Raw genomic sequence first — 24,015 nt, 5'->3', positions numbered from 1 at the left:
TAGTGAATGCACTAAAATCTATCTTCTTTTCAGATCATCTCATATCACATCCCTAACTCTGCCAAAGCCTCTTGAGATGTCTTTTCTATATTCTGTAAAGTTATGCCTAATACAAACACAGTGTGAGTGAGTAATTCCTGGTGGCTGATGCCAATTTCTGCTGGTATGGTCAAGATTGTATCAACATCTTTTTGTAACTCTTCACTTTCTGTTTTCAGGTATGAACTTAGCTAAACTTCACACCCTTAAAATACAGTTGGAATATGAAACAAACAATGAAAGTGAACAAATCAGTGAAGAGTTATGTTGATCACAAATCAGCATAATGAGTTGCTGCTCATTAGGGAACCAGAATAACTGATGGCATCTAATAATATAGTTAAATGTGTCAGCAATTACCATAAACACGAAATTTTAGTAAAATAAACAGTTTGTCAGCCTAATGAATCAGTCAATGAAAGACTTTTAAAAGTCTGCATGTTAACGACAACTTCATTTTGGAGCCAGGAATTGTGAGTGATGATGGTTTGCTGCCAGGCATTGAATTTTAAATGGTGAAGAAACATCCTCAACATAATCAGTCATCCGTTGTTACACATGGCATTCTATCTGCTACTGTGTTACTGTCCAAAATGATATAACATTCTCAAAGGCAACATGTGAGTACCAGGTTTTTCTTTTTACTGCAAAGGTAAAACAAAGCATGTGAAACATAATGCCTTCCTGTAATGAAAGAGATGGAAAACAGAGGTTTTTAACACTTATTATATATATAAAATTGCCCCTTTAAAGGAACTTTACCTGCTTTTATTGAAGTCCTCCCAAAAGCAAATCAAAACCTAAGATTTCTTTTACCAGTATGATGATATAGTATTTCACAACCTGAAGACTGGTTGTATTCCAGATCTGTTGTGAAGGTAACATCCATAATTTGCAAAAGTAACATTTACATTTTCACACAAGATACCTACTTAAAGCCTGTGAATCAGCAGCAGATGTATGTGTGCATGTGTGTTTATAAACCAATGGAAAGCTTACTAGAGAGCCCACATCCTCATAATTTGAATGTCTTTGCATGCCTGTTGAGTTTACCTCCATAGCTCCCTATGTCTCAATCCCCAAAAGCTTTTTCTTTTATTTCTGTGGATGTTTTTCATGTGCTGATGCTTTTGAAGACATACAGATCTCAAATACATGTTGCACATATTAAAATATGGTAAGTTTTAGTTGGGTTTTTTTTATGTAACAGAATACGGTATTCAATTTCTCTTTGACATTCTTTACGTCCTTGCTCTTTAGATAATCATTTCTAGATTTTTCACAAAACCCCCCTTTATTATATCATGGAGTTCACAAGACAATTACAAAATTATATGTTATGGCCCCAATTCTGTCCCTATGTACAGAAACATGACAGAGAAAATTAAAGCAGGCTTTGCTAATTAGATCTTAATTTACTGAGAATTTACGTATTCTTTATAGCCAATTCTATCATGTTCTGTGTTCCTGCAGAACAAGGATGGGATTAATTTTGAGGAATTTAGATTAACTTTGAGGAATTTTATGAGTTGTTTTACACATGTAGCAATAGCTTGATTTTATTTATGTCCTACAAAATTCAAACTATGATTGCTAAAGAAAGGATGCTATGGAGATGCAGTCTTTTAGAATTGTGTTTCTAACAATCCAAATGTTATAGGACTCAAAATAATTTACTTTTTTTCCTCCTTTCATTCTGGTAATTTGTCTTTGCTGCCAAAACACCCTTTGCTAGTTATGGTATTTAATAATATTTTTACTGCATTCCAAGATGTTATGATAATAAAAGCTGAAAAATTGTTCTCCCAATGGCATTTTTATAGTGCATAACATTTTGCAAAATATTGTGTATCCTGAATGTTCTCAAAGCATCTTTAATGAAAAGTTGTCAAGATTATTGTGAATATTAGCAGCATTTGGTATCTGAGAGATAATGACTGGGGAAAACATTGGGAAAGAACCTGAGAGACATTCTATCTCCTTCTTGAGGAGGAGTTTGGTTTTGAAGCTATTTATACACTTTAGTTAAATATGCATATTCTGATTACTGAATTTTCAGTACCTTCTACTGCAGAAAAAAAATTACCTAGAATGTAGTTACATACCATACGAAATATTAAAATACTGCGTGGTACAACAGAGAACAAAAAATGTGAGCAAGTTTGTTTGTCTTTCTAATTTATTCAAATTTAACTTTGCCAATCTTTATCTAAATTCAGTTTCGAGCTACTGATTTTCAGGTTAATAAATGATCTGCAGCCCGTGCTCAAAAATTGGGAAAGGTCTGATTGTAACTTCAAAAGATCACTAGTACCTGAAGACCTGACTCATCTTCCAAGGTGCAGTAAAATAACAGAAATCTCTCAGTCGTGTTGTTTACTTCCTTAATTTATTTTTTTCTATGCATATTAAAAAACTAGGAGGATTTGCTTATAAATAATCTGTTGCTGACACTCCATGTTAATGAGGCTCTGTGAGGGGCAGCTTTCTGAGCTAACATTTAGTCTCTGATTATTTTTAACTTTTAGAAGATGACAAGATGACTACAAATCTGTATCTCACACAAGATAATTTAGATTGAACTCTCTGACCTTTATGATTTTGTTCCATGGACCACAGTAAACAGGCTATTCAAATTATTATTAATTTCTTTGGTGTCTGTGTCTAGTTTTAAATGTTCTATTACATCAGCTGCACAAAGATTTCCCTGCATGTAGTATGGGAAAGATGCTGACCTAATTATTTTAGAAATAACTATGTAGAAACATCTAAAAAGATTAACAAAGGAAATATTATGTCACTACCAAATTAATAACGAAAATAGCATGAAAATCACTGTATAATTATCTAGGTTTCCATAGAAACCATGTTTGATGGGTCACCAAAAAGACTTCTGATTGGGCTTTAATACTTCTGCTCTCCCTGTAATAGACATGATTTCTGTTCTGCCTTTCACAAACAACTAACCAATTTTTCAGTAGCATGAGTCCTTATCTTATGCTCTTTAAGCAGCACTTACCCAAATCTTTTTAAGAACTCTTGAACTTGAAACATGTAAAAATATTTTTAAAAAAGCAACAAATACCATGCTATCAAACAAAAGAAAAATATAAAAAAAGAATAGATTTGGATATGGTAATATTTCTATGTTATCACAACACAATAGTTATGTAAAGATAAGCAAAGGCATTAATGCAAGAAACAAGTTGGGGTCTTTATTACTTGTCATTGTAACTTTTCATTACATTTTCTCATTGAGCTTTCTCAAAGGCTTTGGCCCTTAAGTACTAATAATATGGATGTAAGCAAATGATCCCCAGTGCTAGCAATGGTGAAAAAGGTGTGGCACATCCCATAAATCCATATTCTACTAGAAACAGTAAGAGTTTTATCTGAATTTGTTTCAGTTAAATCATCTGGATTGACAGCTATTTCTGGCAAGACTTTTTGCATGCTTCTTTTACAGCAGATTTTAGCAAAGCCATCTTTAAAAATGCCTATACCTAAGGAAAGAAAAACTATGCAACATTATTTTCTTCTGCCAAAGTTGACGAAAACATTGTCCTTGTGTTCATGCACCCAGTTTTCCCAGAAAGCAATCATTCAGAAAAACTCTAATTGAATTAAACATTATTTGTTTGCAAATAATAAATGGATATTTGAAATATTCTGTAATTGACCTTCCAGAGGCTGCACAACCTTTCCATTGTTCCATCACTTAAGGAAGCATTAAAGTAGTTTCTGAAGTAGAGCTCAATTCTAATTGTGTACACTCAGAGGAAAACTACCCATACACACTGCTGTGATTCCAGCAACTGAGAAGCAGAACAAGGGTAGGGTGGAAGCTGGTAGAATGGATGTGTAAGGTACTTACATGTGCTCTCTGGCCTACTTCTAGATCTATCTGTTCATGTGTGGAGAGCACTGCATAGGAATATTTCAAAATGGAAAACAGAGATCCTGTGTTTGAAACAAGCAAGTTCCTAACAGATCTGCTTTATTTCAGAGAAAGAAAAGCACAACTGCTATTATTTTAAGACTTTGTGGGATTCTTGTCATAATTGTATAATTTATTTTGCATCATTTACAGTTACTTAGAACTCTCAATTAATGTTCTATAATATTATGGGATTTAAATTCTGCAGCTCCTGTTTAGTCTGTAAGATCCTGAGACTTCAAGTGCTTTACCACTTTAGAATCTTGGATTTGATCAAGCTGAATGACAGAATCAAAGTTTAATTTTCTGCTATTTTTGAATGCACAAAATATCTCCAAATAAACTAAGATTCGGCCTAAGCACCGAGTACAACAAAACACAACATCATAGAGAGAACAGAAGACCCCAAAAACCACATTTTATTCTACATTACATAATCCGCCAACACTCTTCAAATTCATCTTAATTAATGCTAGACATCTTTCTTGGAGAACTGCCATTGTAAGCTCCTGATATTATCAACACAGAAGGGCAAAGCAGCACAGACCTCCATGTGGTGATTTAGTTCCCTTTGAATCTGAATTGTGCTCTGGGGTGTCTGTCTCTGCTTATTGATAATGAAAGGAAACAGAGCATTGAGATACCTTATTTACACTTAACATTACATGGGATTAACCCATTTTTGTTCTGTTGATAATTTTCTATAGCATAGTGTTCAAAAACTGAAGGTCTTGATGTGTCTTGTTTGGACTAGATCATTGTCTGGATTTGTTTTCATCCTTACATGCAACTTATTCATACTGTTTCCCCCAGACAAGAATTTTGACTAATTGTCGCTGAGCATAGAGTACTGGCATACTTTGTTTCTTCTGTAAATTAGCATGTGGAAACATCCTAATTTTCTGATGTTAAAAGCCCTGAAGGGTAAAAAGAATGTTCAGCTTGACCTCAGTGAGCTTTCAATGAAGACATAAGCAAAATTTGTGCAGGCTTCTTAGTCTTCAGTATGGAAAAAAATACATGTCCATCTTAGTTTGTAGCCACCTTTTTCACAAGCTAATCATTCTACACTGGTGATATGTGACTAATACTGATTTCAAAAGCAAAATAACTCTTAGTAGATGATTCACTGTGTCACAGAAAAATGCCTGAAATAGTCATTCACTGTTACTCGTCGTCTTGTACAGTTTACAGAAATAATTAGTATTCCACTTGACAAACAAGTGAAAACATCCATTAGCTAAATGACACAACATATACTTTGACTGAGTCTACAAATTTCACTAGAACTCTATCAATAGTAACTGCTGAACAGTCATAGGAGCACACATATTATAGTGTATTGTATAATTTCTCTGGTTAGGAGGCCACTGAGGTATTTAAATAAAGAAAAATTATTGGATAGCTTAACCTGTCTTTGAAATCAAAAGAGAAAAAAATGCTTGTATGTAATCTGTAAGCTACAGATACATAGAGTTGGTCCTATGAATTTGTTGATCTGCAATGAGTACTGCCCCTACATCCATAAACAATTATCATCAAAAATGAAAGAGTGGAATAGAGGAAAAAACAATTGGTTTGTGATTGCTGTTTGTTCTGTAATAATGATAAAAAATTGTCAACTCTATACAAAAATACAAAAGGAGCCTTTTTCCCATTCTACTCTGAGTGCAAAGGACAACTTGAATAATGACATGTAAAAACTGTGAGATTAGCCAACTAGCTGTAAATGTTTAATTTTTTTTTTTCTTTTAACTTTTAATCTGAAAGCTGAGTTGTAAGTTGGAATGCATCTACATAGGTAACCACCACTTACAAGATTCTGTTGTGGAGATGTAACTGATGGGTTTGCTAATGATGCATAAGGCAGAATTAACTTGCTGTGGGTTTTCTGCTAGCTATGGTAGAAGTTATTTTGAAAATACTTCTTTGTCGACAGGAGCAAAGTTGATGAGGAAGAGCTCCTTCTATGTATTTATCATTTAAAAAATATTTTCTATTAATACATCATTTTCTTGTAGCTATTGTGCATAGATCCCTCAAACTGATCTTTAAAGTAAATTTCTGTTGAAAGATGACAGTCAAATGGTAATGAATGCAATGCTATTTTCTACACACTAGGGGAACAACTAAGAATGTACTGAGCACAAACATACCAAGTTTTCTCCCTCCATTGTAAATGATCAGGACACCAGGAGGTCCAGTCAGGTTCTTCCCCAGGATCCTGGCTGTGCTGAGGCAATTCTAAGTGACTTGGGCAGAACAGTTCCTCCACTTTTGAGAGAGCGTAACTTCAGTTCTGACTAATCAGATAGACGGCTGAGGCACGTTCCTGCTCACTGAACTTGCACCCATACAAAATCAGATATAAATATCTTATGATATAAATACCCTTTTACTCTGCAAACACACAAGCTTTCAGAAAAGATCCTATAATATACATTATGCAGCAAAATTGTACTTCTAGAATTATCAGTGTAGGCATGTCAGCTCCTGTATCCTTGTACATATCTGGCTATTTTGTACTCTACAGAACTATAGGTTTCTGTTACTGCACAAGGAAGAACGCACCTCTTTCACACCTCAGCAAAAATCTGCTTCTAAATATGTTACAAATATACCCAAAATTCTGAATAGTTGATTAAAGAACAAGGGGTAATGGCTTTAAACTGAAAGAGATTATGTATTTGGATTATATATTAGGAAGAAGTTCTTTACTGTGATCGAGATGAGACACTGAAACAGGTTGCCCAGAGAAGGTGTGGATCCCTGGAAGTGTTCAAGGCCAGGCTGGACACGGCATGGCGCAACCTGGTCTAGTGGAAGGTGTCCCTGTCCATAGCAGGGAACTAGATGATCTTTAAGGTCCCTTCCAATCCAAATCATTCTATGAACTAATCCCTGGAAAGTAGTTACGTTTCAGCATTTATTTGGTTTTCTCACAGAAATGACCATGAAAAGACTTACAAAAGGTTTCAGTCTCACTTGAACCAGTAAGCAAGCACTTTTGCTGCACTTTCTCAGTGCATCAGTCTAACTTAACTGGTGAAAAATGGAAGTAGGAGTTGTTCTGGGCTTCACACTTGAACTTCTTATAAAATGGTGTGATCCCCATACGAAGCTATGTGCCACTTCTTTCTATATGTCTGATAAAAAAGCATGGTTTTGAACAGAACCCTGTGTTGTAAAGTTATATTGACTTTCGAAGTGCTGAGAAGCCAGTGTTCCTGTTGAAGCAGATGGTAAAATCAAGCCTGTCAACCAATAACTAAGAAGGGCTGTGGTGTTATAATTTAATCCATACGGTTCCCGAAAGTCATGGGTCAGCAGGGAGGCATGGTGAGGACAGTGGTGCCAAAATCACACTGTGAGCATGTCCCCATGGTATTGAACAAACTAAGGGGAAAGTGATTTGAAACTGTAGGCGCTCTATTCAAGCTACCAATCTAGATTTACTAATTTTGCATTACTGAATCTATGGTACTTCGTGGGCCAAGACAGTATCTCTAAATGTAACCAAAACATGATTATGAAAACAGGACAGTACTAACTCAAAATGTTTTTGTCTTGTGCTTCATTGCATGTATGGATAAGTCTAGGGCTGGCTCCCATATATGTCTGGGGGGGAATAGACATGGTTACTGCTCAGTGTTGGAGAAAATGTGAAAGATCAGCCTGATGAAAGCCACCCTTAAGTGGACAGATCCAGAAATGGACCTTGCTTCTCTCAGCATGAAGAAACACATGTAAGCTCTAAATAATGTCTCTTAAAATGAAACGCTGTCTCAAATTCACCATAGATGTAACACAATCAAAGACATTAGGCTAATTGATTTTCACTATTTATAGAGAATTTTTTAGGTATTTTAAAAATATATTCTGTAACACAAAATCATACATAGATGTGTAAAAAAATTGTAAAAATGCCATTATGTGTGTTCAAATAAGCAATAGCAATAGTTGCCTACACAGAACTCAAGTCTTAGGCAAGCCACAGATGTTTGAACAACTATTCTTAGTCATTCCAAAAGTACTTAATTTCCTTAGTTATTGCATTACTGGGTGTCTTCATCCTATTTAGCTTATTTTGCGGTCTAACAGGGTCAGTACTAGGTCAGTATATAATGATCTATAATGAGCTGCTATCCACAGCTGTTGAGACCAGACATAATTCCTGTAGGTGAGTTTGCCATTTTCTGCATGTTTTACTGTCAGTTATCAAAATGCCTGGTGGTGAGCATGATGTTCTGTTCAGATGCAGTTTCCATACTTTATTCAGCCAGGGATCATCACAGTGAGTTCTTTGGAAAGACTTGTCAACTAGCTTACTGCAATGAGAACTGGATACATATTTTGCTCAACAGTTCAGTATAATATCGAGGTAGGTTAGTAAAAAAGGTGAAAGCATATTTACTCAAGAGTGCTTTGTATTATAAAAAATTTAAAAGTAAAGATTATAACCAGTTAAACATGTTCAAGAGCTAGAGTGATAGATTTTTATGCATTCTGATTTAAGTATTTTAGTCCTCTTTCATGTAAAATTTCCTCTTACAGGGACATAATATTCAATAGGAAATTTAATCTCACAAAAAATAGTTACTGTTTAGAACTGGTAGCATTTGTCATTATGCAGCTGTGTTGTCATAAGACAAAGGGTAAAATTGGACCATTTGTTTAGCCACTGGCTAGAAAAAGCTGCTCTTCTTGAATAAAGGACAGAGAAGGACAAGAATGGAAATGGCCATGTGTTATTTTACGTTGTTATTACTGGAAGGGGTTATCAGGATATATATATATATATAATATATATTAGTGGCTATCAGGAAAACATGCTAGAGGAATAAAGTCAGAGAAAATCAAATCACTGTCTCCAAAATGACAGACCAAACTTCATCAGTATGCTGACCCAAATTCATCCTGTCTGGCAAAATAAATACAGGTGACAACCTTTCCACAAAGAATCATCTTCTCTATTCACTGCCCCCCTGTGCACTGTCTTGTAACACATTCTTCATTAACCAAGTATGTTTCTATTTAATGCCCTCAACAGATTTTTCTCCATACTCCCCAAACTCCTATAAATTTAAGTTTTCAAGGTCTTGAGGTAAAAAGTTCTTCAGAGGAAGTTTGGGTTTTGAACCTACCATCCACTACTATCTAAAATCTAAATTATTAGCAGCTGTCACCTGTACTCTTTATGGGAACCTGACTTGGTCATCAGTGGTAAGGCTGAGATCTTGCATATTTTTCTCTGTCTGTCACACCAATCAAAGGAAGGTGACTTCAGTATGGGTACTTCTGGTGGTACTCTTCAAATTTGTGTGACTTTTCTGCGCAGATTGTGCTCTTGGTACGTATGTGAATTTTCCCCAATATTTCTTTTCTCTTGTGTTTTTGTATCACATCTGTTTCCTTCCTTAAAATGATTCCTTTTCCATTCATGCACATTCTGTTTCCAAACCCAGTGTATCAGGACCCCAATACTAGCAGGTGCTAGTTAACACTTTCACTGCAAGTATATTACTGTCTTTATTTCAGCGCATGGTTTCCACAATGCCTGTTTTATCACCATGTAGTAAAGAAGAAAAGCCAATATATATAATAAAAACAAATGGGTTTTAGCCACTTACCAAGTGAAGATAAGACATAGTAATGTAGATATTAAAATAAGGACTTGGTTAAACATTGCAGACTGTGTACGTTGGATGGCTCTGTGAAGATCATTCTATATTAATGGGAAACAGATGTGAATTTGGGTTTTTAATTAATAAGGCATGAGCTGATTCTATAGAAGAATTATCTAGTGCCCTGATAAAATGCAGTCATTCAAATGCACTTGGAATTTGCTGATCATACAGAAGGGTGCAAAAGAGCCAGCTGTGATTCTGTGATCATTTAACTAGTTCTTTGTTCATCCTGGCACAATTCTGATACTATTCTAAGGTGCCTTAAGGTCTGTCTGCTCATGTCTAGCTTACAAATTACAAGCTGCAAGGACCAATTAAGGCATTGAGTTCACTTCAATTGTGTATGAATGGAATATAGCAAAAGAGCCAGCCATTCCAACTTTCCCTTATTGGCACAGTAACAATTTTTGCTAACTGAGATTTCAATTGATGTCTTATTTTTTTCTAATTTTGATGCAGAAAGCAGTTTAGCAATGCTTGCTCATTTGTATAATCTAAATACAGATCTGGCTGGCTTCCTATTAAAGTTGGACAATGGACTCTGCTGCCAACGTCCCACTAAAGACAATATACTACAAAGGAAAATGGAAACTCTAAACCAGTTATTTCTTTTGTCATACTTACAATCATATTCTCCAAAGCATGCTTTGCCAGCCAACAATTTAAAAATACAGGAATAAACAGGTTTCTTAGGTCTGGCCAGAAAATCTGAAAGAAAAATTAACAAATTCATTAAAAGCTTTTCTCTTCAAGAATAGTACTTTTCTACTTAAGCAGCAATAAAATGATGAAACACTTGGGGAAATACTTACTACTAATGTGTTTTTACTGTGAGTTATGGTTTTAAATACTATATTTTCTTCCTTTGTGATTAACTGTATGTAGGATAAACTGATAAAATAAAGACAGCTTTCAGAGACTCTTAGATTTTTATATCTATCCGGTTTAACTTATTGATTGTGCTATAGCTTGAGTTGGAGCGCTTTGATTTTGTTTGTCCCCTGCTGGGGAGGATGAGGCAAGTGATCTGTATTATTACTTCATTCAAGAAGCAAACTGTCTTCTTGTTGGCAACTTTCTGTTCCCACAGGCACAAATTTGTCATCCACGTAAGATTCAAATTTACTGCAATAAAAATTAAGGGTATTTGTGCAGCTACAACAGTGCAGTAAGAAAATGCATTAATCCAAATCTGGTTACCGTGATGATGAAAGGGACAGCATTAATTATTTCCAGGAGAAAAGGTATTCTCAGAATTTGTTCCCAGATATTTCCCTTCAAAGAAAAGAAAAAAAATGAAATAACCACCATGTCACAGTAGGCTTATATAGAGTTCTGATGAGAAATATATGCAATATTCCAATGCCACATATGGAGTCTTTCCCACTAGCTTTTTTTTTAACTAGAATTTCAGGAAGATCATTCATCTCAGATTTAAACACATATGTGAAATGTGAATATAGAACCACTCTGGCCTATTTTTTCTTACTGCTTATCATAATGTACCTCACAGGCAAAAATACATACTTTTAAATCTATATTTTCACTGGAGCAGTTCTCTGTTTCCCTATGACCTTATATTTCCTTGCTATGACCTAGTTAGTAAGGCAGCTTGAATGATGAATTCTAATTGCATTCACTAGTCAACTCATTCTCTCAGCTAATGAAGAGCATCACTAAATTAAGTTTTCTTTTTTTTTTCTTTCAGCACATAACATGTTCCTAGTTTCTTCTATGCATTTTTAGGTAACTAGGAATTATACACATTTTGTTTCTACTTTTTCGTTCTTGAAAGGTTAGTTTACTTTGATTTTTACATGCACACTGACACATGGATAAGGAGGTGAGGTTTGTGCCCTAAAAAATTTATCTTCTTAATAATTCTCAGTTTTCAGTGACTCTTCATAGAAATAACAGACTACCCTGCTGGGTAGTCTTTCATCTACAACTATTTCTACTTCTTTTTCTTAGAAGCCTTTAAATCTTTAAAATTCTCCATTGCAATGCTTTAGCTTTTGATCATGCCAAAGTTTTCCTTACCTTAAGGCTTATTGTCTTAGAGTGTTTAAAAGCTAGAGACAAAGCCCTAGTACAGTGTAAGAGTTGCAAAGACATATATCAAAAGGACATGCCCTGCTCAGAAGATTTCCCCATCAAATCTATTGTTTTGATTATCTCTGCGCATGGGTGACTACCCTGTAGTCCATATTCACATTTGTTATGAATGATGACTCACTGTCTGTACAACCTTCTCATGAAACTTTGTGGCAAAATATAAAGCAAAAGAGGAATGCAAATACCTTGTATTTTTCAAAGGAAAATAAACAGCTTGTTTTCTCTTAATCTTGTTTCATTAGCCTCTGCATGTTAGTCACAGAGGTCTGGATATATCTCTTTATTAATTCTAACCTGCTATCAAGATATTAATTTATTATGAAATAAGTATTAAAAAGAGGAATGCAGTTAAGTTCAGGGAAGGTAGCATTGTACTACAGTGAGCCCTTCTTTCCTCTGCATTTGTCTTCTTTTATCTTTACTTTGTATTTTCTCTTTCCCAACTGTTTTGGAGAAAGAAGTAAGGAAGATAATCTAGTGTTTAAGATTTCAGTTAGGACTACCAGAACAAAGTTCTGTATTTCTGCCACAAACACATCAGTAAATTTCAGGGCTTTTTGGAACTTGATCTTGCTTACGTGAAATTAAGATGTGTTTCCACTTATTTCAATGAAAGTGGTACTGATCTTTCAATCTGCTTATTGCTAGTTACAAGATGCAGATAATACTACTTCTTTTCCACACCTGAGCAGTGACTGTGAATGATTAAACGTCGGGATGAAAATCCACACATTTTTAAAATCAGGTATTTAAAATGCAGTGACTTACGGCTTTTCTAACTCTGTATATCAAAACTCCATCATAGGTAATGCAATAACAACGTAGTACATATAGGGGAATCATAGAATAGTTAGGGTTGGAAAGGACCTTAAGATCACCTAGTTCCAACCCCCCTGCCATGGGCAGGGACACCTCACACTAAACCATCCCACACAAGGCTTTGTCCAACCCGGCCTTGAACACTGCCAGGGATGGAGCACTCACAACCTCCCTGGGCAACTGATTCCAGTGCCTCACCACCCTAACAGGAAAGAATTTCCTCCTTATATCCAATCTAAACTTCCCCTGTTTAAGTTTTAACCCATTACCCCTTGTCCTGTCACTACAGTCCCTGACAAAGAGTCCCTCCCCAGCATCCCTACAGGCCCCCTTCAGGTACTGGAAGGCTGCTATGAGGTCTCCACGCAGCCTTCTCTTTTCCAGGCTGAACAGCCCCAACTTCCTCAGCCTGTCTTCATACGGGAGGTGCTCCAGTCCCCTGATCATCCTCGTGGCCTCCTCTGGACTTGTTCCAGCAGTTCCATGTCCTTTTTATGTTGAGGACACCAGAACTGCACACAATACTCCAGGTGAGGTCTCACAAGAGCAGAGCAGAGGGGCAGGATCACCTCCTTCGCCCTGCTGGTCATGCTCCTTTTGATGCAGCCCAGGATACGGTTGGCTTTCTGGGCTGCGAGCGCACACTGCCAGCTCATGTTCATTTTCTCATCAACCAGCAGCCCCAAGTCCTTCTCTGCAGGGCCGCTCTGAATCTCTTCTTTGCCCAGTCTGTAGCTGTGCCTGGGATTGCTCCGACCCAGGTGTAGGACCTTGCACTTGTCGTGGTTGAACTTCATAAGGTTGGCATCAGCCCACCTCACAAGCGTGTCAAGGTCCCTCTGGATGGCATCCCTTCCCTCCAGCGTATCAACCGGGCCACACAGCTTGGTGTCATCGGCAAACTTGCTGAGGGCGCACTCAATCCCACTGTCCATGTCAGCGACGAAGATGTTAAACAAGACCGGTCCCAACACCGATCCCTGAGGGACACCACTCGTTACCGGTCTCCAGCTGGACATTGAGCCACTGACCACAACTTTTTGTGTGCAGCTGTCCAGCCAGTTCTTCATCCACCGAGTGGTCCATCCATCAAATTGATATCTCTCCAATTTAGAGACAAGGATGTCACGCGGGACAGTGTTGAACGCTTTGCACAAGTCCAGGTAGATGACATCAACTGCTCTAGCCCTGTCCATCAGTTCCGTAGTCCCATCATAGAAGGCCACCAAATTGGTCAGGCAGGATTTCCCCTTAGTGAAGCCATGCTGGCTGTCACCAAGCACCTTGTTGTTTTTCATGTGCCTTTAGCATGCTGTCCAGGAAAATGTACTCCAAGATTTTGCCAGGCACAGAGGTGAGACTGACTGGTCTGTAATTCCCCGGGTCTTCCGTTTTCCCCTTCTTGAAAATGGGGGTTATATTTCCCTTTTTCCAGTTGTTGGGAACTTCACCTGACTGCCATGATTTTTCAAATACGATGCCCAGTGGCTTAGCAACTCCATTCGCCAGCTCCTTCAGGACCCGCGGATGGATTCCATCAGGTCCCACGGACTTGTGCAAGTTCAGGTTTTTAAGATGGTCACGAACCAGATCCTCTCCTACAGTGGGCCCAAGGTCTTCATTCTCACAGCCCCTGCATCTACTTTCTAAGACCTGGGTGGTGCAGTCAGAGCCTTTGCCAGTGAAGACCGAGGCAAAGAAGTCATTCAGAACCTCAGCCTTCTCCAAATCCTGTGTAGCCAGTTCTCCCGAAAGCTTCCTCAGGGGGCCTATTTTGTCCCTAGTCTGTTTTTTTTTTGTTTGCTACGTACCTGTAGAATCCCTTCCTGTTATCCTTAACATCCCTGGCCAAGTTTAATTCTAACTGGGCCTTAGCCTTCCTAACCTGGTCCCTAGCTTCCCAGACAACATCCCTGTACTCTACCCAGGCCCTGTCCTTGCTTCCATTTTTTATAAGCCCCTTTTTTCATTTGAATTTTCCTCAGCAGCTCCTTATCCATCCAAGGAGGTCTCCTGGCCCTCCTGCTGCACTTCCTTCTAGTTGGGATGCAACACTCCTGAGCTTGCAGTAGGTGATCCTTGAATGTCAACCAAGAGTCTTGGGCCCCCCTGCCCTCTAGGGCTATATCCCATGAAACCTTACTAAGCAGGCTCCTGAAGAGGCCAAAGTCTGCTCTCTTGAAGTCCAGGGCAGTGAGCTTGCTACATAAGAATAATACAATAATTTGCAGTACAGCATTATATTTTCAGTTGCAATGACATATTAATATTTCCTGGTAAAATAGCCATCTGATATAACCACTCAAAGTTAAACACAAGCTCCATAGTCTATAAAAGACTTTTTCTATTTTTACTTTTTCACATCTGGAAGATGTAACTATAATTACAAGGGGGCAAGGATTACTGTTTTCCACGTAATTGTAATTGGGGAGAGTTAGACTGATCTGAATAATGTTAAATATTTTCTGTGATAAGCAGCCCTGTAAACAGAAGTGAAATTATGAAACTGTAATCTGAGGTTTTATTTGTAGGAATAGTAAAATCAAAAGAAAATGTGATTTTCCCAACTGCCCCATTCTGTGTTTTCACTAATTTCTTCATTTTTACTATTAAGAGCTTTCTTTTCTGCAATATAGAAATGTCACAGAATTTACGTGTGCAGGCTAAATGCCTGCGAACATGCACCAGGTACTTAGTGATCTGTCCAGCTGTAAAATTCTGGCTTCCACATAAAAATGCATTGTGTCTTCTGCAGAACTGCCTTTTGCAATGAGAATGTATGGTACTGATAAAAGCGGCTAAGACTGCCTGTGCACCAGAGATATAGTAGAATTGCCAGATGTCTGTCACAAATTTTGGCAATGGAAATTTCTAATGCAGACATCTTCCAGAATTTTGGCCAAGGGCAAACCCGTGCATATATGGGTTAAGCTGTGAGAATGCAGACTGTAAACCCTTTATTCTTGTATCCAAGCAATCTGCAGTGTAATACAGTCCTACAGTTTTTGCATTCTTCCCCCTATAAAAGCAATAAAAAAAATGCAAATTCACTGTATCCTAGTAGCATGACACACTGTTGTGTTCTTACTATTCTGCATGTTGAATCATTCCTCATGTGTCCTCACCCAGGTATCAGAAAGGTAAATTCCTTGGAGTATTCTCTCAACTGACTGCTTTATTTATTTTACAGGTTGTTTTTGAAATCTTAGCAATGTGCATACAGATGCAAACACATTCATCCTTTTCTTGTTTTCTTTCTGGCTTGTTCTGACTTGTGCCTACACTGTAAAAGCTTTAGAAATGTTGGCATGAAATAAGTAATCTGTCACAGATTTACATGAACCAACACTCTTTCAGTCATTCTGGCTTTGCAGAACGGCCTTACAGTGGGTGAAATATCATCTGCATTGTCTTCCAGAGACTTGTGTAAAACTGGGGTAAATAGCTCTATCATGACATTTCCAGATTCTAACTAAGAGGATGAGACCAGGGGGAAGAAGGTGTTTGCATCAGGTGGACTGCCAAAGTGCATTTCAGTACTATTATTCTGCCTTACATTACTCTTACTCCCTTATGGGGAGTGGAAATATAGCAATCATAAAATTGCCTCAATGACAGGCATATGAAGCAAGTCAGTGCAGTAGAGCTTTACACCCGTTGCACACTAGTAAGTGACTTCTTCTAGGGGCTGACTTGTCCATGTTTCTCTCATCTTCTGTACTCACTGAAATGGATGCAGACCACAAGCAGAATGGATAGGGATAAAACGCTGCTCAATAAACTCAGGAAGAGCATAAATTGTGACTGCTCATTATTGTTTTGGTATTAGATGTGTTAATTTTTGATTGCTTCTGCCTATAATTGATCTGCATTTGTAAGCCCCAACACCTAAATAGTGTACACTAAAAGGATTAAGAAGAATAATTTTTAGACAGCGGTCTTAAGCCTTTTAGCAATATTGGGCGCTAGGGAAAACATTTATGCCATAATCACTTGATAAGCACACTAAAGTACAACTCTCTCACTTCAGTGGTGGCTCTGATAGCTGCTGAATGTATGCTCCAAGATATTTTTAGCTTTAGAAACCAAGTCTTTTCATATTTATTTTGATAAGTGATTTTAGTATTGTTCTCCTGAAGACACTAAAAATGCAGAGTACTTAAAACTCACTAGGATAGCACAGAACAAAATGTAATGAAGAAAATGAATTAAAATATTAGGAAAATATAACTTTTTAAGGAGAATGCAAATACAAAAATATATTGTATTCACATCAGATGATTTCAAGGCATTTTACAAGGATGTTCCAATAGCATCAGAGAGATGAATAATACGAGCATGCAGGTTCCCATTTTTTCATGATATATTTTTTTAACAAAGTGCTACCTCTGCCTAAGTTTTTGGTGTGTGGTTTTAGAGGCTTGTCATCAATGAGAATTGTGTCCATTGCATTACAGATAGACATATAAAACTGTGCACTTTAAAACAGTATCCAAAAATGAAGGTCACTTTGAGAATGTGTTTTCAAATTACAGTGTACTAGAGGACAATGGAAAAAAATGAAAATTTCATTTCTAATTCTCACTTTCTAGATATTAGCATTTGCTCACAAATTTGGGAAATAGGCACAGGGCTGCCTGTGCCAATATGCTGTCCTCTAAACGTGTGTTTTTCTCAACTTCTTGCTTGTACCTCCATGCACAAATGCAAGCACATGGATTTTATATTGAAACATTTAACTCAGTTACGGTTTGTGATGAATTAAGCCTGAAAGTAACTGAAAGTACGTACCTTATAGCTTAGATAACTCAGCAGCAGAGTTTCAAAGAGACTTATTAAAGCCACAGAAACCTTAAGTGAAGTGATAAAATATGTGTATTAATACTGGCTTCCAAAGAATAGATGACATTAAGCATGACAATGAAAAGTAAAGGGTAATAAAAAACAGCTTTTCCATGCATCCTCTGAAACCACCTCAACTGGAAACATTTAGCATGAAGCTTAAATATTGTTATTTTTCTGACTAAAGCACAGACTCTAACTTCAGTCTCATGGCTCTTTTACAACACCCCAGAGAGCCTACAGGGTGGCCTTTTCATGGCTTTAGAGAGCTCCATACGCAGTCTGCCAGATTGTTTCTCAGGTTTCAGCTGTTTGTTCCTAAAAGGTACCGAGATCTTTTCATGAAACAGAGAGAAGGAAGTTGTAATAATGGAAGCTAGTCAGCTCTTTACTTTTCCATAAAGATGTCATGAATGGTGGAAAACCAAACACTTTTCTTACTGTGTATAATTTGGAAAGTTGAAAACAGCACAAACGATACAGATTAATAGTTATTGATTTTAATATTTAAATGCAACTGAGATCACCTTCTAAGCCTCAGATTATAACCTTATCACTTAGATTATAAGTAGTTAGCGTATGTAGTGTGTACTTTAAAAATACTTAAGTAAATACCAAAATAGTAAAAAAATTACTTAAAACTTTATACAAATAAAATAATCACAAATCTTAAGTAAGTCCTTTGCACAGCAAATACTTGTATTTTAATATATATCATGGGAATATTTTATCATAAAGATGTACAAATTCAGCTGGAGCCTGATGTCAAACAAGATCAGGATTTCTGATTTTATACTAATGGTCATTACTGCCGAAAACTTAGCAGAGTACCCAATTTGCACTTACAGTATCATCTAGAATTAAAAAAAAAGATACTCTGAATTGGAAAATTATTAAAACACGCAATCAAAATCACAGAATCATTAGGGTTGGAAGGGACCTCTGGAGATCACCTCCAAGACTGGACATATTACAGATTGTCCGATCCCCCTGCCAAGGCAGGGCCACCTAAGAGCAGGTTACACAGGAGCAGGTTTTGAATGTCTCCAGAGAGAGAGACTCCACAACCCCCCAGCCATGGAAACAGAATACCTATTTGGAATATTTGTTTCTCCAAATAGGTATTACTGTTTTATATAAAATCAGGCTGTATCTCAAATAAAAACAAATCTTTCTTTGCAACTATTGTATATATCCTACTGTGAATGCATATGTATATTATACGTGCATGCACATACACATAGAATCATAGAATAGTTACGGCTGGAAAGGACCTTTATCAAATAAAAATATTAGAGTAAGACTGTTACTGTAAGCAAATAAATCTCTCAGTATTTCTAAATTGAATATATTAATCTGAATGTCTAGGTCAAAATTTATTCAAACTGAGCATACTCTAAGCAAGGAATTCAAAGATGTTTTCATCAAGAGAGTCATCCCTTAGTAAAGTTGTGTATTGCACAGAAGTAGAAACTGCTGTAACGGAATTCCACTATGCATGGTGAACAAAATGTAATGGTATAACTATTCTGGAAGCTTAAGGAATTCTTAGTAAAAAAACCACATTTCACAGGGAGAATTCCCACAGTGCTGTGCACAAGTAGAAAACAACAAAAAGAGTGTTCTTAAAATGAGAAGGTTTCAGGACACTGAAGAAACTTCAAAAGATATCCAACCCACAACGCACTGATGTAGTGTATCTTTTATAACACACTCCTCTAAAAGTATAAGCTTCTATATTACGAAGTAACTTTAGATTTCTAGTTTAACAAGAAAGCTCACAAAGCATGTCATAAGCAATTATGAAATTTAAACTCATCACTGAAGCAAACACTGACTACTTGACTCAACAGAGCTTGATAATTCTAAGTGAGAAGGCTACCTAATTCCACAGTATTTTGTTATAAGTCTTAATACTTCATATTCTAAAACCATATAAATTTAAATCACATAGCTCAACTTATCTTTATGCTTTTGTTGTACTTGGTCATCAAGTAGATTTCTGTGTTAATGTAAACTTTTGCAAGTATCCTTTAACATAACTAAAATGCAATAAATCGATATTGTCTACAGTTATTAAACAGAAAGAGTTAAATTGGCCATTTAATTATTAAACAGAAAGAGTTAAATTGGCCATTTAAATATTACCTGTAATCCCCATAAAGGCAAGCTTCGATTCACCCAAACAATAGGAGACCTGTTTATTACAATGAGAAAATAAATGTGAAATTCATCAAAATCTGATTAATGTTTGGAATAAAATCAAGGAAGAAATTTGTACATTTGAATAGAAATTAGAACAGCCTTATTTAAACAAATAAAAAAAATCTCAGTAATACAAATATTTAATTAGTAGCCTTCTACTGAGCATTGACATTGCCTGTATTTCTAGTCCAGAGCCAGTCATTGAGATCCCATGGGAGTAATCCAAAACCAGTAACACCAAAGTCTTTTAGTGGTATCACTGGTTGCTACTGCATGCCCTATGATTCCAGAAATTATAAATTAGTTTGTGCTTTTGATTCTAGAGATGCAGGGGAATGATTCTTTGTGGTAGCAAAAATAAACATGACAATTCTTTTGCGTGAACTTTCTGCTAGCTTTGCAACAATAAAAATATTTTCTAACTCATAGGGGCTGTCATATCTTGGAAAAATCTCATGTTGTCTTGGCATTTACTAAATTCAATGATAATAGGTACTTACTACAGTACTACTGGAATCTGGCACAGTAGTTTACTGGCAATCATTTATCACTAGTCATAATTGGTTTTTAAATAAGGGCATCGATTTTTTTCAGCAAGGTACAAACACTGAGGGAATTCAGATCTTACAAGAGCATCCAATTGCTGAAACAACAAAAATATTAAAGGCCGTTTTGAATGTTCAGAAACACATATTTAATTGCTTGAGGAAACATCACTACTACACGTTAAAATTCCACCATTCCAGATGGAAATGGATTCGTCTTCCTCTTTTCTTCCACTTCCCAGCATTATGGGGAGTTTTGGTTTGCTTTTTTAAATTGGGAACTCACCAATCAATCGTTCCAGGTGTGTAGCTTTGATTGGAACATCTCCGGTTTAATTCCTTACTGATAGTTGTCATCCCATCCATTCAAAGTCCATTTTCATTAGCAAATGTATTTGGGAACATGATTATAAAAACATATAAGAGGAAAAGGTTATTAATTACATTATTAAGTGTTCTATAAAATGCATGCAATAGTTTTAAACCATAGGTAATGGATATAGATATGTTTTAAAGTAAAATAACTTTTAGAAAGTAGTTCTGTATGTGTTCTGTATTTGTAGATAAAGGACTATGAAGCATTTCAGGCTACATTCTTTAAAGATTTATTTTCAAAGGTGTTCTAATTTAAAAATAAAATAACTGAAATTATACTTTCAAAAGCTGAACTAAGTACGCAATAAACATGAAGATCCAGAGAGACTAAAATCCTGTGACATGGATAGGCTGGAATAGAAAGAGCACATGTGCCTGCCCCACTCTCAACAAGGAAGACTGCATCAATCCACAGTTTACATCCTCTTGTGAGGATGTGAGGAGGTCTGAAGATTCATGTAACAGTAATTCAAGTAGGAAAGTGGTGACGTCTATGTAGAAAAAAAAATAGCTATGTATATGTGATGTTATCTTGCCTGGAATTGCTGGCACAAATCCTCCCTTCAGAGAGTCATATAAGGATGTGGGAATATATATTTGTGTAAAGGATGAAAAATATCCATGTTTGTCCTGGGATAGCAAGGTCAACAGAAAAGAAAAGGATTTGCAGACCACAGATTAGTAAATGCTGTATTTTTCACTGGCTATGAGTAGGACAGGTGCTAAATAGTACCCATTAGTAAGAATGCTTTATGTCTTAAGCTCTGCCTTGTACATCTGCTGTGCCTGAAGGAGTAAATAAAAGATATTTACTTCTGCAAGCATTTCAGAAAAACAGGAAATAAATCTGCAGGGGGAGTCTGTGATGGAAAGCATTCCTCCCACGACTGTCACTTTAAAAAACAACCAGGTGATAATGCTTTCTGTGGCCATGCCCTCAGTACACTGAATAGTTTCTTTCATTAGGGTGTGACACAGCATCGAGAAAAGACTTTTCCACAACACTGCATTTGTAAGAATGCTTTGTGGCAGTAGTTTAGGTATCAAGCTCTCAGGATCTCTCTGAGTAAAACCACTGACATTAGTGGGATAACACTTGGGCACAGGGATGGGTTTTCTGGCATAGACAGCTTCTAAACCTAGGGTCTCAGCATGCAGAAGTGACTGATCTGAAACGTCTCAGCCAGAAAAATGTTATACAGAGGTAGAACATACTAGTCAACGCATCATAAAGTATCAATACATAGGGAAAATACAAATGTGGTCTCTGGCTGGTGAATTGTCAAATATTTTTCCTTAGATTGAAGGACCATGTCAGGAAAGGTCTTGGCAATTAAGTAGTCTGCAAGATGCAGAAAAATCTTTGCATATGAATACAAAAGCGCTGAAGCATACCTGTGGCAGAAGTGCTGATGCTCTAATCTGTTCTGCGTACCCAACCGTAACCTTGCAGTATAAAATGCTTATTGAGGCTCACCAGATTTCTCATAACAAAATAATATCAGCAACTTCTTCATGCCAGAAAATACCAATAACTAGAATTTCAAGTCTTTGAGTTGCTGTGCTACTATGCCTAAATCACTAAGGATGGATTTTCTCTTTTCCATCACTGTTAAAGGTTTTATGAAATCTTTACTGCTCATTTCCTCCCTACATATTTCTTCTCCTTGAAGAATCATTCTAAGACACATGTGAGTAAAAAAATTGGGGTTTTGAAGTTCTTTTCCTGTGAGATTTTTTTTTTACTGGCCCTTTTTCACATGTTCTAATTTCTCATCACAAATTTTAACAAAAAAAAAATAATTCTCAAATGCATCTTCTATACCTCCCATTCACACATCCTTCTCTTATGCCCAGCTGAGTAAAGCTGATATTACTCACTTTGCTTTTGATTTGATTCTTGTAAAATACAGTATTTCTCCTGTGTACTCGTTACAGTATTACCCTTATCAGGTTTAACTGATTTCCAGATATTAAAATTAGAAGTCATACTTGGTCCTTTGTCTAACATTGTGTGAAGAGTGCTAGATCTATCATCCCAAGCTTAGTGATTTAATCTGTGCTTTGTTTCTTTCCATACTTAAGGCAAACAGAATCAAATCAAGTGAAAGCACAGTAAAACATGGTGCTTATTAGTATCTAAAATTGAGAAGATTCAGTATATGCAGGGTAAAAATACAATTGAAGTATGGGACTAGATAAATTTTGAATATGCTTTCTTCTACAATTTTTGGTTGACTCTGTTAGACATGAACAAAAAAAAAAAAAGCAGAGTACCCAATGACCTACCATATAGAATCCTGACACTTGCAGGTGTGCACAATCACACACTGTGACCACAGGTCATCACGAGTGTAGAATGTACTTTTGGTCTCCCTCTCTTCTACATGTATAGAGAAAGCAGAGGGCTAGAAAATTATCATCAACGTCATCTGCATGAAAGCTCAGTTTCATGTGTCTGTCTGTCTGTCTGTTTCCAGGGTTTGGGGTTTTCAGTAAAATTATTTAAGTAAAACCTTAAAACTGTTGTTGCATAAACAGGCAACCAGATTATTTTCAATTTTATTTTCAGAAATATGATACATCGGAATGTTATGAAATAGTACTACCAAAATGTATGTTTGCACAACTATATCTGATGCACAGCATCTCTGAGGAAAGAGACAGGATTATTTTAGCAGTAAAATGAAAAAAGAATATTGTTATTTTAGTTCCTATTTAGTTCTTGTTTCCATTCACAATGTAAGATTAGCTTTATAATTCTTTCAAAATATTTGAAAGACCAAATCCCTGTAGAGAGACTATCAAATGTTTTTATACTAATTTCTGATAAGTTAAACAATACTTTTGAGAGCAGAAATAAAAATTTAAAAATCCACAAACATTACCATGCAAGTCCTTGTGTAGGGTCATCCAGAAGCACACGAATTATGTATAAGAAACAGCTTAGTAGCTTGAGAGAAAAATTGAATAATCGTATTCGCAGACCTATTTTTAAGAGAAAATACAAAAATAAATTCAGGTTCTCTACGGTTTCAGCCAGTTTTAAAGTAAATCTAAAAAGAACTAGAATAGCCATGCTGCAACAAAGCAAAGGTTGACCTAACCAGTAACGTGTCCCTGAGATGGGTGATCAGCGTATCATACAGAAGAACATAAAGAATAAGCCTGTCAGATACGCATGTAACGCGTATTTCCAGGTTCCAGAAATCTCTGGGTTAAGACTCAGTCAGTTTTAATGTAAGGAGCTACTCAGTCATTTGAAAGCTATTTTATGCCATTCATCTTTCCTGATGCTATTCTTTGCATCTTTTGTAGTTTTACAAGTCCATTTTCTTAAAATGGGAACCAGAATTATGCATGGTATTTGAGATGCAAGATACAGCAATGCAAAGATACACTTTCAACCACAGGCAGAGGATATACCATGGCAAGTATTTAAATATTAATA

The 24,015-nt window shown here is 36.4% G+C and overlaps 1 protein-coding gene across 9 annotated transcripts in view; it reads right to left on the bottom strand.

The window, feature by feature from the left end:
* Window positions 1-24,015, bottom strand: part of KCNT2 (potassium sodium-activated channel subfamily T member 2) — a 136,983-nt gene that overhangs the window by 73,920 nt on the left and 39,048 nt on the right. For all 9 annotated transcript variants that reach the window (XM_065675328.1, XM_065675326.1, XM_065675327.1 and 6 more), the window contains exons 3-9: window positions 23,453-23,552; window positions 20,476-20,532; window positions 19,588-19,636; window positions 17,389-17,448; window positions 10,864-10,938; window positions 10,288-10,371; window positions 9,607-9,701 (exon numbers count right to left, since the gene is read on the bottom strand). In XM_065675328.1, the coding sequence (XP_065531400.1) occupies window positions 9,607-9,701; window positions 10,288-10,371; window positions 10,864-10,938; window positions 17,389-17,448; window positions 19,588-19,636; window positions 20,476-20,532; window positions 23,453-23,552 (520 nt within the window). The remainder of the gene's footprint in view (window positions 1-9,606; window positions 9,702-10,287; window positions 10,372-10,863; window positions 10,939-17,388; window positions 17,449-19,587; window positions 19,637-20,475; window positions 20,533-23,452; window positions 23,553-24,015) is intronic.

This window comes from Lathamus discolor, chromosome 3 (genome assembly GCF_037157495.1).
Source record: "Lathamus discolor isolate bLatDis1 chromosome 3, bLatDis1.hap1, whole genome shotgun sequence".
In the NCBI taxonomy this organism is placed as follows: domain Eukaryota; kingdom Metazoa; phylum Chordata; class Aves; order Psittaciformes; family Psittacidae; genus Lathamus; species Lathamus discolor.
Note: the sequence above shows the minus strand (reverse complement) of the source record. Positions and strands in the feature narration are given on the sequence as shown.